The sequence below is a fragment of the Lonchura striata genome, chromosome 17 (assembly GCF_050655825.1).
Source record: "Lonchura striata isolate lonStrDom1 chromosome 17, ASM5065582v1, whole genome shotgun sequence".
Classification (NCBI taxonomy): Eukaryota; Metazoa; Chordata; class Aves; order Passeriformes; family Estrildidae; genus Lonchura; species Lonchura striata.
Window position 1 is genome coordinate 13727299 of NC_140719.1, and position 13407 is coordinate 13740705.

The 13407-nt window shown below is 57.8% G+C and overlaps 4 protein-coding genes across 5 annotated transcripts; 1 reads left to right on the forward strand and 3 right to left on the reverse strand.

Annotated features, from left to right (window-relative positions):
* Positions 1–374: 374 nt before the first annotated feature.
* On the reverse strand, positions 375–3432 carry ARPC5L (actin related protein 2/3 complex subunit 5 like). The gene is made up of 4 exons (XM_085556406.1): positions 3276–3432; positions 3095–3167; positions 2589–2765; positions 375–923 (listed from the first exon to the last, which is right to left on the reverse strand). The coding sequence occupies exons 1-4, from the start codon at positions 3413–3415 to the stop codon at positions 861–863; spliced, it is 453 nt and encodes a 150-aa protein (XP_085412532.1). The 5' UTR covers positions 3416–3432; the 3' UTR covers positions 375–860.
* Positions 3433–3602: 170 nt separating this feature from the next.
* Positions 3603–6671, reverse strand: PPP6C (protein phosphatase 6 catalytic subunit). The gene is made up of 7 exons (XM_021543707.4): positions 6567–6671; positions 6340–6435; positions 6184–6249; positions 5726–5867; positions 5294–5373; positions 4971–5180; positions 3603–4309 (listed from the first exon to the last, which is right to left on the reverse strand). Exons 1-7 carry the CDS (start codon positions 6639–6641, stop codon positions 4061–4063), a joined length of 918 nt encoding a protein of 305 aa, XP_021399382.1. The 5' UTR covers positions 6642–6671; the 3' UTR covers positions 3603–4060.
* A 67-nt stretch (positions 6672–6738) lies between these two features.
* RABEPK (Rab9 effector protein with kelch motifs) lies at positions 6739–8898 on the forward strand. Of its 2 annotated transcripts, XM_021543706.4 has the most exons (7): positions 6739–6823; positions 6947–7083; positions 7154–7306; positions 7398–7559; positions 7761–7910; positions 8088–8237; positions 8386–8898. In XM_021543706.4, exons 1-7 carry the CDS (start codon positions 6765–6767, stop codon positions 8655–8657), a joined length of 1083 nt encoding a protein of 360 aa, XP_021399381.2. In that variant the 5' UTR covers positions 6739–6764; the 3' UTR covers positions 8658–8898. The 2 variants fall into 2 exon arrangements, with proteins under 2 accessions (XP_021399381.2, XP_085412531.1); XM_085556405.1 differs by lacking the exon at positions 8088–8237.
* Positions 8899–9382: 484 nt separating this feature from the next.
* HSPA5 (heat shock protein family A (Hsp70) member 5) lies at positions 9383–13219 on the reverse strand. Its single transcript, XM_021543704.3, has 9 exons — positions 13193–13219; positions 12880–13008; positions 12502–12733; positions 12140–12277; positions 11757–11869; positions 11288–11678; positions 10786–11023; positions 10443–10610; positions 9383–10257 (listed from the first exon to the last, which is right to left on the reverse strand). The coding sequence occupies exons 2-9, from the start codon at positions 12993–12995 to the stop codon at positions 9698–9700; spliced, it is 1956 nt and encodes a 651-aa protein (XP_021399379.2). The 5' UTR covers positions 12996–13008; positions 13193–13219; the 3' UTR covers positions 9383–9697.
* Between the last annotated feature and the right edge of the window lie 188 nt (positions 13220–13407).

Here is a 13407-nt window from a genome sequence, read left to right on the forward strand (position 1 = left end):
CCCTGCCTGAGCCAGAGGGACAAGGAGACAGCCATGGATCCAGGAGTCGTGCCCTGCCTGGGCAGAGGACACACCAGTACTTAAATCACAAGTTCTGATTCGAGTATCTGCTCGACTTTCTAGCATGGATAAGAACATAAAAATCAAACTCAGGTTGCTTACTATGTGTTCTATTCACTGCATCTTAAAAGTCGTGATTGTTACAGCTGAACTCATGCCTGCATCCAGGACAGAGTTGGATTTGAGGACAAATTCTCTAAGTAGCTGGAGTTAGGAGCAGTCCTACAAAGGTGGACACTGGGTTAGACTGGGTTTTTGCAGGCCTGCTTTGGAATAAGTGTCAGACTTACAATTTAGCTGTAAATAAATGTAACTCACGTGATCCAAGAGCTTTATTGATGCAGCAGGCACTTCACTTTACATTAAGCCAACACCAGAGTCCAAGCGTCCTTCACCCACACGTTCTAAGAGCCCTTGTCCCACCCTCAGCTGCAGGATCCCAGCCTGGACACAGCTACCTTGGGACTAAGCAGGACACACGGAGCTTGTACCACCACACCTGGCTAAAGCAGCATCTGAAATACCTGTTCACTTACAGCAGTAGGAGGCAGGAGTGTGCCTTCTCTCTGCCTGTTACAGAAGGGAGCAGGAGAATGTCTTGGCTCCTGTGTGTGATAGTCGGAATATGCAGGAATACCTTTACTCTTCCCCCACCTTAAAGGTTAAAAGCATTCCAAGAGGAGGTTACTGTAGGATTTCAGTAGATTGCAATCTCTAATAAAGATGGACCAGTGTAATTTCAGCTTATTCCTTCTTCTGAGTCCAAACCTGACCGTCACCTCTGTCCAAGTTAACAGTCTTTAGACAGTCTTTCTTGCTGTGAGAACTCTTATAATGGAGCCCAGGCCTCCTACTGCCAGTGCCTGTGGGAAAGGAGAGAGGTTAAGAGTCACCACGTCCCACACAGAACAAACATCAAAGAGTTTAGCACAGAAGGGACTATGGCTCTTCTCCAAAACTAGAAACTGTAATTCTCCACAATCTAACTATCTTTTGCATCTCCAGTGTTGCAAGTCACTGACAGAGCAGAATGTCTCGCCTCCCGTATCCCTGAGGAGGAGGAGGAAGGGCTCACTTCAGTTGAATTTGTGTCCCTCAATATGAACAGTGTTTCCTTCTGAAGTCTAGAAGATGGAGGTGATTATGAAGAAAATAAATTTTTAAGATGACTGCTGGAAGTGGGGTGTTTACTTTGCAACCACAATCCAGTAGATTGCTCTACAGAGTACCAGAGCAGAAGAGACGTGGAGCTGGGAAACATGACTAGACAAATGCAAAGCACCCACCTGGAGCAGGACTGGCAGGTGAAAGCTCCTGAGCTACCAGACCTGCCACAGGCCTTTTCCAGAGGACAGACTGGTACTACCACTGAGCTGACTATGATCTGAGCAAGCCACACGTCCTACCAGTACTGCCACAAAGCAGGACACCAGGCTTTAAACCCTGCCTACTCAGACCTGCCTTGTTCCTTTCACAACAGAGAGCATGAGATGCCTTTCATGTCCCTGCACGCTCTGAGTATCAGTCAGGGTGGTGGTGTGTCACCTCCCACGCTGGGAGCACCACCCACGCTTACCTGAAAGCACCTCAGTGGAAACAACAGGAAAAAAAGAAAAAAAACCAAGCAGAAACATGTTCCTTGCTGTCCCGAGAAATTCTCTCCTCCCTTGTCAAGGCCTGGCAAAGCTGGTGACAGCAGCCAATAGCTGGAGTCACGCTACACCAGCTTTATGTACAGCAGGAAAAAGCTCTGCACCTCGGGAAAGGACAGTGGCATTCACAGCAGCTGCCCTGCACAGGGAGCTGCAGTGTGCCCAGGGATCAGTTTTCCTAGGAGCACTGACAGCCTGGGCTTCAGCCAAAGCCCCTGCAGGGGGGGAAGACTTCACTTGGATTCCTGCCCAGGGGCAGGGGCACCCAGCAGCTGCTTCAGGGCTGTGCCTCAACCCAGAATGTGCCTGGGCCCATCACACACAGGGAAGAAAGTTGCAGTATCAGCTTCTGAACACATCCCACACTCCCTGTTTCACAGCTGACATTCCAGAGGAACGAAAGAGGCCCCTGCTGGTCCCCATTGGAATCTTTGGAGACCTCAAAATCCTCTCCTGGGCAAACCAAACAGGTTTGCTAAACCCTGTGACTCAGCTGATGCAAACTGCCAGCCTGACTCCCTGAGCTCGGCCCCAGAGGAAGCTGCAGCTGCCCCGTCCATCCCATCACATCTCCACTCCCACCCTTCTCCTTGCTGGAGCCCCTGCCTGCCCTGGGGGCCAAAGGCAGCACAAGGAGAACTCCCTGCTGCAAGTTTCCTCTTCCCATGGCAGAGGGTAAGGTTTGAAATACAGGCAAAGGCTTTGTGAATGCAGGCTCAGAGAGAGCAAAGGTAAAAGGAAACAGTGAGCAAAGGTAAAAGGAAACATTCCTCCTAGGGATGAGGCCCTGCCCCACCTGCTTCTCTTCAGGGGCTCTCCTGAAACCACCACTGGCCAGGACCCTGCGAGCGAGCCAAGAGTGCCCCCAACACGTACCTTTTCATGCCACTGGAGTAATATTGCACTGCTGTTTTCTGTTGGCTTTTCAAATCCTTTATAAATGTACTTCATTAACAAATCAACACCGTTTCTGTCTAAGGAATTCACCGCTTGTTCTATTTCACTGCTTTTAAAAGATGTGAGGACTTTAAGCATCGTTCCCTGCGCCTGCTCCTGGGAAGACAAGGCAAAGAGAGAAATGTGAGGACGAGAACAGCTGGAAACGATCCCAAGACTCGTGTTTGGCAAGAGGTGGCCACGCTCCAGGCTGGGTTGTCTGGGTGAGCGCGGTGAGCAGACCTGGGGTTAGCGGAGGAAGGGTGAACACGGCGGGATGCCCGTGCCAGCACGCTCAGGGCTGTGCCGGCAGCAGCGGCGCGCCGCTCAGACCGGCGGGGCGCCGCTCAGACCGGCGGGGCGCCGCTCAGACCGGCGGGGCGCCGCTCAGACCGGCGGGGCGCCGCTCAGACCGGCGGGGCGCCGCTGTCCCCCCCGGCCCGTACCTTCACGGCCTGGCTCCGGCTGCTGCCCGGGGAGCTGCGGATGGCGGCGTGGAAGGCGCGGAGCGCCTCGCCCGTGCGGCGGCGGTCAAGGACTCAAACGGGACCTGCGTGCGCGGGACCGCAGCGCGGCTCCGCCCCGGCCGCTCCCCGGGACCCCCGGGACCCCCGGCCCAAAGGATATTGCCTGAGCAGCGCCTCCACCTCGGGGCCGGCATCGGGCTCGGCCGCCGCCGCCTCCTCGGGCTCCTCCACGAAGCGGTTCTCGTCGTACTGGTCGATGTCGAGGCGGCGGAAGCGGGACGAGAGCGTGCTCCGCGCCATCGCCGCCGCCCGGCCCCGGCGGAAGCGGCGGCGGAACCGGAACGCGCGGCGCCGCCCCGCCCCGCCCGGAAAAACAGCGCAGCCCGGGAAAATCCCAACCAGCCTTTAATGTACGCGTCCCGCCGCTGCAGCGCTCGCGGCTCCGGCCGGGATCCCGCGCAGAACGGACAGACCGGGAACGCGGAACAGCCCTTGGAGCGCTTTATTGGGATCCACGTAACACTCGGAAAACGCTGGCTCGGTCCTGCGCCGTGAACGCAGCACGGGCAGCCCCGGCCCCGCCGCACGCCGCGCGCTGACTTTGCTGCTGAAATTTCTTAAAACTTAGCAAAAACAAAAAGTGAACAAGAGACGGGCCCGAGCGGCTCCCGGAGCGTGGTGGTTAAAGGAATCGGTTCATCTAACCCAGGACTAGGCGAGGACTACATGCAGTAGTACAAATCTCAAGGACATATTACAAATACTCTGAAATTAATCTAGGGGCGAGGGAAAAAAAAACTTGCTACAGACACCATAATACACAATAAATTTAGATAATTTAAAAATAAAAAAGGCAAGAGGCAGCATTTCAGCAGCAAAGTGCTCAATAAAAAGTATATTGAAAAGGGGCAGGACAGGGAGAGGTGAGAGCAGGCGGGCGAGGGCTCAGAGGAAGTACGGCGTGGTTGTCCTGGGAGGAATGACACGCTCTGAGTCTGGAACTGCGCGGAATAACTTTGGTTCTCTTGTATTTACATCTTTAAAGACCATGATGGAGGCGATGTTCCCGCAGCGGTAGCAGTAGTTGGGAGCTGACCATACCGTTACCAACTTCTCATCAAACATGAATTTGTATCCTTCGTGGACGAGCTGGTGCGCTCTGCAGATCAGCTTCAGGTTGTTGATGTGAACAAACTGCAAGGGAAGGGGAAAATCAGCGTGGCCCGAGCGGCTGCTGCCCACACCATGTCTGCTCCTGGCCTGACCGCACACAGCAGCACGGAGAACACAACAGGAGGAGTGAGAGCACTGAGAAACCCCTGTGAAACCCCTGTAAAACACGGCTGGCGACACCCGAGCTCTGAGGAACAGCATGAGTCCCGGGGCTGTGCTGTCCCCAGGCTCAAGCCTTCCTAACATGCTGTGCCAGGGCCACACGACAACGCAGTTGAATGTGGCCAGGTCAGAGCCTGCCAAGGCCAGTGTGTAGAGCCCTGAGGAATCTGCTCAGCACAGACACAACAAAATTAACTCAAAAATTGCTTAAAAAATGGTATTCTTCTCCTAGATCCTTAGGAAACCATTCCATAGACAGCCCAGGAACACAAGTGAGTCCCACCACATCAGACTTTTCAAAAGCAAGATAGGCATTAGTACATCTGGCAGTTACATTTGTGCTTTTAGGTTGAAGTGGCTCATTTTTTCCATCTGGCACAAGCCACGAGTTACTGGCAGAGGCGTGACGGGGGAGTTTGGTGTCCTGCAGTGCCCTGGCTGCACTCAGCACCACCCTGAGCTGAGCCCGTGGCTCCCCCATCCCCACCCCGGGCTGCGTGGCCCTGAGCAGCAGCGTTACCTCGTTGGTGACCTTGGCCCCGAAGAGCCAGCCCGCCCCGCGTGGGCTGATGGCCCACGTGTCCACGTCCTCCGGGTCCGACCACACCAGGTCGCAGAAGGCGCCTTTGTGAGGGATTTCCTGGTTCCGCTCAATGGTCCGGATCTGGTCCAGGGTCTTGATGTCTGGGGAGAGGCCTCCGTGCACGCACAGGATCTGCTCGTCTATTAGCTGCAGGGAGGTGACACGTGCACAGAGCCCTCAGCAGCACTGCCGGGGAGCTGCAGCTCAGCCTGCAGCGCCTGCCAGGACCCCACCGCTGCCAGCCTGGCCTCTGCACTTACAGCTGCTATCGTGAGCATGTCGAAAACTTTGGTGCAGTACCTCCAGGCGTTGGCGTTCCCGTATTTGGTTTGGCACTCATCTGTTGGAGAGAACGGGTTTGTTCCTCTTGAATCTCGGGGAAACACTGACGGCAGAACCTGCATGCTCAGCTGTGTCACATGAGCTCTGTGCTGGGTCCTGCTGCTGCCCAGAACCAACACCAGCAGCAGGGAGCAAGAACCTCACGCTCTGCCTGTGCCACTGAACGTGGCACAACACAAGCAGAAACCCCACGTGCCAGAGGAAAAGAGCAGCGAGATCTGCCTCAGACACGTTCCATTTCAGAAGCACCGTGACCTTGTCACCAGTAACAAGCTGCAGCCCGTGTCCCAGCCAGCCCCGAGAGCCCCGGCCCCGTGTCGGTGCCAGCGTGCTTCCCGGGCAGGACTCACCGTAGAACCCGTACACCTGGGTGATCTGCCGGCTCTCGTGGTTGCCTCGCAGCAGCGTGATGCGGTCAGGCCACTTGGCTTTTAGTGCAAGCAGGTATGTGAACGTCTCGAGGCTGTAATACCCTCGGTCTACAAAGTCCCCCTGGAGGCAGAGACGGCGGCACTTGGAGCGACAGTCACACGGGAAAGTGCCCGGTGACAGATCCGCCCCCAGCTCCTCAGTGCCACAAGAACCCGGCGCTGCAGGGCAGGGGATCTGCGGGACCCGCGGGGCTCTCCTCCCCTCACCGCTGTCCTGAGCTGACCCGGGACAGCCTGGCAGGGCGGGATGCTCTGCCTCACCCCTGGGCTCCCGGCAGCACAACCGGCGGCAGGAGCCAGCAGCGGCCCAGGACTCGGGAGCCCCTCGGGACTTCCCCCCAGCCCTGTCAAACCCGGCGCGGCCCGGCCGCACCTACCATGAAGATATAGTTGGTGTCGGGAACCTGCCCGCCGGTCCGGAACAGCTCGCACAGGTCATAGAACTGCGGGGGGAGAGCGGCGTGAGGGGGCACCGGGCACCGGCACCGGCCCCGGCCCGGGGCTGCACCGGGAGCGGCCCGGCCCGGCCTTACCTGCCCGTGGATGTCCCCGCAGACGGTGACGGGCGTAGAGACGGGCTGGACGTTGGACTCCTCCAGCAGCAGGTCACAAACATAGTCACAGAGGCGCTACGGGAGGAGCGGGGCAGGGTCGGGGTCAGCGCCGGGACCACCGGCACCGCCCGCTCCGGCCCGCCCGGCAGCGCCCACCCCGGCCCCAGCCCGCCCCGGCTGGCCCCGGCCCGCCGCCGCGGCCGCACCTTGAGGTCGTTCTCGGGCAGGTACTTGCAGAGCCGCGCGATCTCCACGTACTTGTCCAGGTCCAGCGGCGCCATCTTGGCTCGGGCTCGGGCACGGCGGGCCCCGCCCGCCACTTCCGGCCGGCGGAGCGCGCCGCGGGCGCGGGCGGAAGCGCGGGGCACTTCCGGCAGCACTTCCGGCCGGGCCCGGCAGCGGCCATGGCGCCGTGGGCGCTGCCGCTGCTGCAGCCGGGGCGGCGGCCGCGCCCGGGACGGTGGTGAGCGCGGCGGGCACGGCGGGGGTGCTGGGGGCGCGGCGGGGGCACGGCGCTGAGCGGCCGGGGGAACCGGCGGGCCCCGGGCCGGCCCAGCCCGCGCTGAGCGCCGCCCTCGCCCCGCAGGTACCGGCTAAGCCCTTGCGGGGAGCGGCCCCGCGGCCGCGTGGGACTCGGCTGCCTCCTCCTCCCCGGCCGCGTCCTGCTGCTGGCCGGTGCCGACCCCGCCGGCGCCTTCGCGGACGCGCACTTCCTGGAGCTGGGTGAGGGCCGGGCCGGGCCGGGGCTGGAACGGAGACCGGGACCGGGACCGATCGCCTGTCCCCTCCACAGCCCCGCTGCGCTGGGTCCCCGCCGGCTGGCGCGGGCTGAGGCCGCGCTACGAGCACGCCACGTTCCTGCCCGCCGGCCGCGCCCCGCGCCTCTGGGTGTTCGGCGGAGCCCACCCCGCCGGGAACCGCAGCTGCGTTCAGGCGCTGGACCCCGGTGAGTGCCCCGGAGCCCGGAGCGGGGCTGCCGGACGGGCTGGGCCTCTGCTCCCGCGCTGGTTGCTCGGTTAATCGAATGTCTTCACTAGAAACAGGAACGTGGGAGAGCCCTGCAGTGAGGGGGGAGCAGCCACAACCTCGCACATTCCACTCGTCCTCGGCGGCCGTCGGGGCGCGGCTGTTCGTGTTCGGCGGTGGAGACAAGGGGGCAGAGCCGGTGAAAGACCAGCGGCTGCACGTGTTCGACACAGGTACCTCCCACCTGCGGGATGGAGCTCTGGGCTGTGTCAGGGGGCTGCGATTGTTGTCTGGGGGCGAGTCCCACGGGATGGTGGCTGTTCTTCCTTTGACAGGCCCTTATGTTTGTGTGCTCACTGGGAATTCAGACCCGCTTGCTGGTCTGTAGAATTTCCGGAGTTTTCTTCCTGATGCACATGCACTCCCATTTTTAGCCACCCTGAGCTGGTCCCAGCCTGAGACTCGTGGTGATCCCCCTTCTCCTCGGCACGGACACGCCGTGGTTGCAGTTGGGACCAAACTCTTCATCCACGGGGGTTTAGCTGGAGATGTTTTTTACAATGACCTGTTCTGCATTGATACCAGTAAGTGTGGATGGAGGTACTGCAGCACCTGTGAGCGAAGTGCTTTGATTTGGGGGGACATTTTTTCCTGAAATACTAGTTCTTAAGTGCTTTAAGTATTACCTTCTTTGTTTAAATCAAGGAAATGTGTGGGGTTTGTGTAATGCATAACTGCAGAGGTGTTGTTTTCTGCATCAGCTGACTTGAGATGGGAGAAGATCCCGGCCACCGGGGATGTCCCGGGAGGACGGGCATCCCACTCCTCGGCAGCGTTCCAGGAGCACTTGTACATTTTTGGTGGAATAGGTCCAGATGGGCCACTGGACACCACGTACAAGTATCACACAGGTAGGAGGCTGCTCTCAGCGGTGCCAGGGTAGGTGCCAGGCACTGGAGTTACACTGCTGCAGGACTGAATGCTCAGAACTGTTTTAATTCATGGTGTCACTGTCTGCTGTGTGATGTTTAAAGCTGTGACTGTATCTTTGCACTGCAGGAAGGCAGCACTGGACACTCCTGCAGTTTGAATCTCCCCTGCCCAGCGGGAGGCTGGACCATGCCATGTGTGTCATTCCCTGGCAGGCTGGGGCACAAGGGGACACAGGAGACAGCCCAGCTGGGACAGAGGCACCTGTGGCAGCAGGGGACAGAGCTCAGGGCCTGCGAGAGGACTGTGCTGGCAGCTCTGTCCATCTGCTGTTCGTGTTTGGGGGCATGGACACTCAGGGGCAGATTCACAGGGAGTGCCTGGTCACACTCATCGAGTAATTCCCCACAGCACCAGCCTTGGGCCCCGGGGTTCATTCTGTCACCCTGGCATGGTGCTGGCACTCCTGAGGGACAGGGGCTCTGCCTGAACACAGTCCTGCTGCAGCCCCAGCCAGGGAACATGGCAGCAGCCAAGGTGTTTTAAAGGCACTGCTGGAGCTGGCACCAGAAAAGGTCATTGTGAACTTAACTAATCCCATGGATTGGATAAGGATCAGTTAAATAAAGAGACCAAATTTCAGTTAGGCTTCTTTTTTTTCTAAGAACCTTTATTAGGTGTAAATTACTATTCAGTCTTCAGAAAACTGGTCTGTTTCATATGACACTTTATTAATAGCTCTGAAGCTTTAATACTGCAGGAAAACATAATTAAGCCAAGCTCCTCTCTCGGTGCTGGGCACCACCACTACTACAGGCAATGGGTTCTGGTGGATAACCTCCCTCTCCCAGCTCAATAAAAGCTGCCCCTTCAGGCAGCTCGGGCTTGATTCCCCTTCCTTATCAGGATGTGTTGTAGAACTGCAGTGAGGTCTAAGTCCACCTGCAGAAACTGAATCCCAGCTCACCCCAAGGCAGCAGAGGCCCAGCTCCTGCTTTCAAACCTCCCACTGTCCACGAGCCCATGAAAGGTGACTTGAGAGGGTGAGCTGGACTCTATCCTTCTTTAGGGTTAGTCCAGATCCTGGCTGGAGCTGGGGAATGGAGATCACACAACCAGAACAGAGTCCAGTGTAAATAACAAATTTATTGTGGTCACTCCAGGTAGAAAAGCTCTACACCAAGTTCACATGACCAGGTTGTTAAATAGAATGTTCCACTGCCAATACTTCTAAACCCACATTTACATTCCCACCCCACTCCCCATCCCAGACATCGAGCAACTGCTAACGAAAAGCAGGATACAGCCACGTCGGGCTAGCGGTTCCAGCTCCACTCACGAGTGAAGATTCAAAGTTACATTCCAAATTAAGAGTTCAATATTTTAAACAAGTGTTCCTGAGTCCAATATATACACACACCACATTCGGAGACGCCGGTATCTACAACTCATCCTTCTCTGCTGCCTCCTCCTCGCCGGGCGGGGGGCCGGCGCTGCCGTACAGCTTGCTAACGATGGGCTGAACCACCTCCTCCAGCTCCTTCTTCTGTGCTTTGAAATCTTCTATGTCCCCATCCTGATGGCTTTCCAGCCACTCAATCTTTTCCTCCACTGCTTTCTCTATTGTTTCCTTGTCCTCAGAGGAGAGCTTCCCACCCAGCTTCTCCTTGTCCCCGATCTGATTCTTCAGGGAATAGGCGTAGCTTTCCAGCTCATTCCGGGCATCGATGCGTTCCTTCAGCTTCTTGTCTTCCTCAGCAAACTTCTCAGCATCGTTCACCATCCTCTCAATCTCCTCTGGGGTCAGCCGGTTCTGATCGTTGGTGATCGTGATCTTGTTCTTGTTGCCGGTGCCCTTGTCCTCGGCCGTGACACGGAGGATCCCGTTCACATCTATTTCAAAGGTGACCTCGATCTGGGGGACGCCACGGGGGGCAGGGGGGATTCCCGTGAGATCAAAGGTGCCCAGGAGATGGTTGTCCTTGGTCAGGGGACGTTCACCTGTGAGAAACAATGAGACAGGGTTATACTTTCCTTCCCAGCTGTGGCCTGTACTTTGTGAAACCGTGAGTGACACAGTTCCTGAGCAAAGTACTTACAGCCTTTGTGACAATCACAAACAAGAATGAAAACCCTACAGCAGACAGACTGCAGCTGTCACACGGGCCAGCACAGTTGACACCCACCTTCATAGACCTTGATGGTCACAGTTGGCTGGTTGTCAGAGGCTGTTGAGAAGATCTGAGACTTCTTTGTGGGAACAACGGTGTTTCTTGGGATCAGCTTGGTCATGACACCTCCAACGGTCTCAATGCCAAGAGTCAGGGGACAGACATCGAGCAACACCAAGTCACCTGGAACAGATCAAAGGCAAGACGTGACGCAACTTCAACACCAAACACAACACTGCAGACAGCATCCTGAGGCCTCAGAGGCACAGAGCTCCAAGGACTGGGAAAGATCCAAGTTTGTCTGCATTTGCTGGTCAATGCCCAACAGCCAGTGTTGAGTCAGTGAAGGTGTCATTACCTGTATCCTGGTCCCCAGAGAGCACCCCGGCCTGGACAGCTGCACCATAGGCCACAGCCTCATCTGGGTTAATGCCACGAGAAGGCTCCTTCCCATTGAAGAACTCTTTAACGAGCTGCTGGATTTTGGGGATGCGAGTCGATCCACCAACCAGGACAATCTCGTCAATGTCAGACTTCTTCAGGTCAGAATCCTCCAGAACTTTCTGAACAGGCTTCATAGTGGAACGAAACAGGTCCTACAAAGACAAAACCCCAAGGGTTGTGAGACTGTAGCACGCCTTATTCTGCAGCCCCAAAGGTACAACATACACCACAGAGTAAAGTAACCACTACAGAGCAGAGATGTCAAACTGCCTGAGGCCCAGCTCCCTGGCAGGCAACAGCTGCCTGCTTACAGAGTTATTTATACTCCAAAGTGCAATGTTGCAGCATGAGATGCTGCACATTCCCCAGTCCCAATCCAGAGCTGAGCCTGTGTAACTTTACCTTTCTGAACTTACCATGTTCAGCTCCTCAAACTTGGCTCGAGTGAGTGTCTCTGAAAAATCTTCTCCTTCAAAGAAGGACTCTATTTCAATCCTGGCCTGGTGCTGAGATGACAAAGCTCGCTTGGCCTTCTCCACCTCCCGCCTCAGCTTCTGCACAGCTCTGTTATCCTTCCTAACATCTTTGCCAGTCTTCTTCTTGTAGAGCTTGATGAAATGCTCCATAACACGCTGGTCAAAGTCTTCTCCACCCAGGTGAGTGTCCCCATTAGTAGCCACCACTTCAAAGACTCCGTTGTCAATTGTGAGGAGGGACACATCAAAAGTTCCACCGCCCAGGTCGAATACAAGGATGTTCTTCTCTCCCTCTCTCTTGTCCAGTCCATAAGCAATGGCAGCAGCTGTTCTGTACAGGGAAGAGGCTGTCAGGGCTGGGGGTGCCAGCCCACAGCTCCCCTGGGGCAGGACGGGGTGAGGTACTCACGGCTCGTTGATGATCCGCATCACGTTGAGCCCCGCGATGGTGCCGGCGTCCTTGGTGGCCTGGCGCTGGGCATCATTGAAGTAGGCTGGCACCGTGACAACAGCATGGGTCACCTGAGCAGGGAGGGACAGCTTGGTTAGAGAAATGACAGAAAAAACAGTCTGTAAGCAGTACCAGCCACTCTGAGCAGTGCTGGGAACGAGCAGCCCATCTTTAGAGGTGAAGAGCCAGCAGCAGCTTAGCCCATCGAGCAGGGCTGCTGATGGGGTCTGCAGCACTGACTGCGGTTTGGGATAGCCAGGTCAGTCCTGGAGCAGCCTTCCCTTCTCCCATCTCCTAAAGCTGCCTCTCAAACTTGTTCCCAGTGTTTCCTGTACACTTACTTTCTTCCCCAAGTAAGCCTCTGCGGTTTCCTTCATCTTTGTCAGAACCATTGCAGAAATTTCTTCAGGAGCAAATGTTTTTGTCTGTCCACCTCCAACATCAACCTGAATATGAGGCTTAGCTTTCTTCTCAACCACCTGAAAACAAAAGATACTGTACTATTCAACTATTCCAACTTGTTCCCATGGTTCTTTCTAAATATCAAGCAAAACCTCTATGAGAGGCATAATCTGAGTGCAGCTAACAGCAGGAGCTGTTTACACACCAATTCTCCTGGGGGGGATTATGAGGAGATGCCTCTTCTGCCCAAAACCGCAGGTCCTCCCCCTCCAGCCCCCCGACCTGTGCACTCGGGGCCCACCTTGAAGGGCAGGTACTTGATGTCCTGCTGCACCGAGGGGTCGTTCCAGGTGCGGCCGATGAGCCGCTTGGCATCGAACACGGTGTTCTCAGGGTTGGATGTGAGCTGGTTCTTGGCAGCATCTCCGATCAGGCGCTCCCCCTCGGGGGTGAAGGCCACATAGGACGGCGTGATGCGGTTCCCCTGGTCATTGGCGATGATTTCCACGCGCCCGTTCTTGAACACGCCCACGCTGGGTTGGGGGGGGAGCGGAACGGTCAGGCGGGGCCGCGGCCTGCACACATCCCCCGCACCCCGCCGCCCGTTCCGCTCCTCCCCGCGCCCCCCGCCGCCCCGGCCGGGCCCGAGCGCTGCCCGCCAGCCCGGCCTGCCCCGTACCAGGAGTAGGTGGTGCCCAGGTCGATGCCCACCACCGTGCCCACGTCCTCCTTCTTCTCCTCGTCGTCCGCCCGGACGGCGCCCAGCGCCAGCAGCGTCAGCAGCAGAAGCCTCATACCGACCGCTCACCTACCGAGAGCCCGCCGGTTACACAACGGAGGCGCCACGTGCTCGGCCGCCCCCCGCGCCGCAGCCCCCCAGCCCCCGCCGTGCGGAGTCACCCCCCGTCCCCGCCCGCTCTTTCCGTGCCCCTCGCCGCCATCCCCCCTCACGGGCCCAGCCCCGCTCGGCCCCGGCCGCGCCCGGCCCTCACCGTTCAAAGCGCCGCGCCCCGACCGCCGCCAGGCCGCGCCGCCCGCCCTTTTATACCTTCCGTTACCCCTTCGTGGAGCCTCCCCATTGGCTGCCGCGCCCTCGCTGGAGCCTCTCCATTGGCCGGCTGCGACCAAGCTGGCCTCCCGCGATTGGCGAGCGCCGCGCGCCCGCTCCGCCGCGCCCGGCGCGCCCCCCTCGCGCCGCCCCATTGGT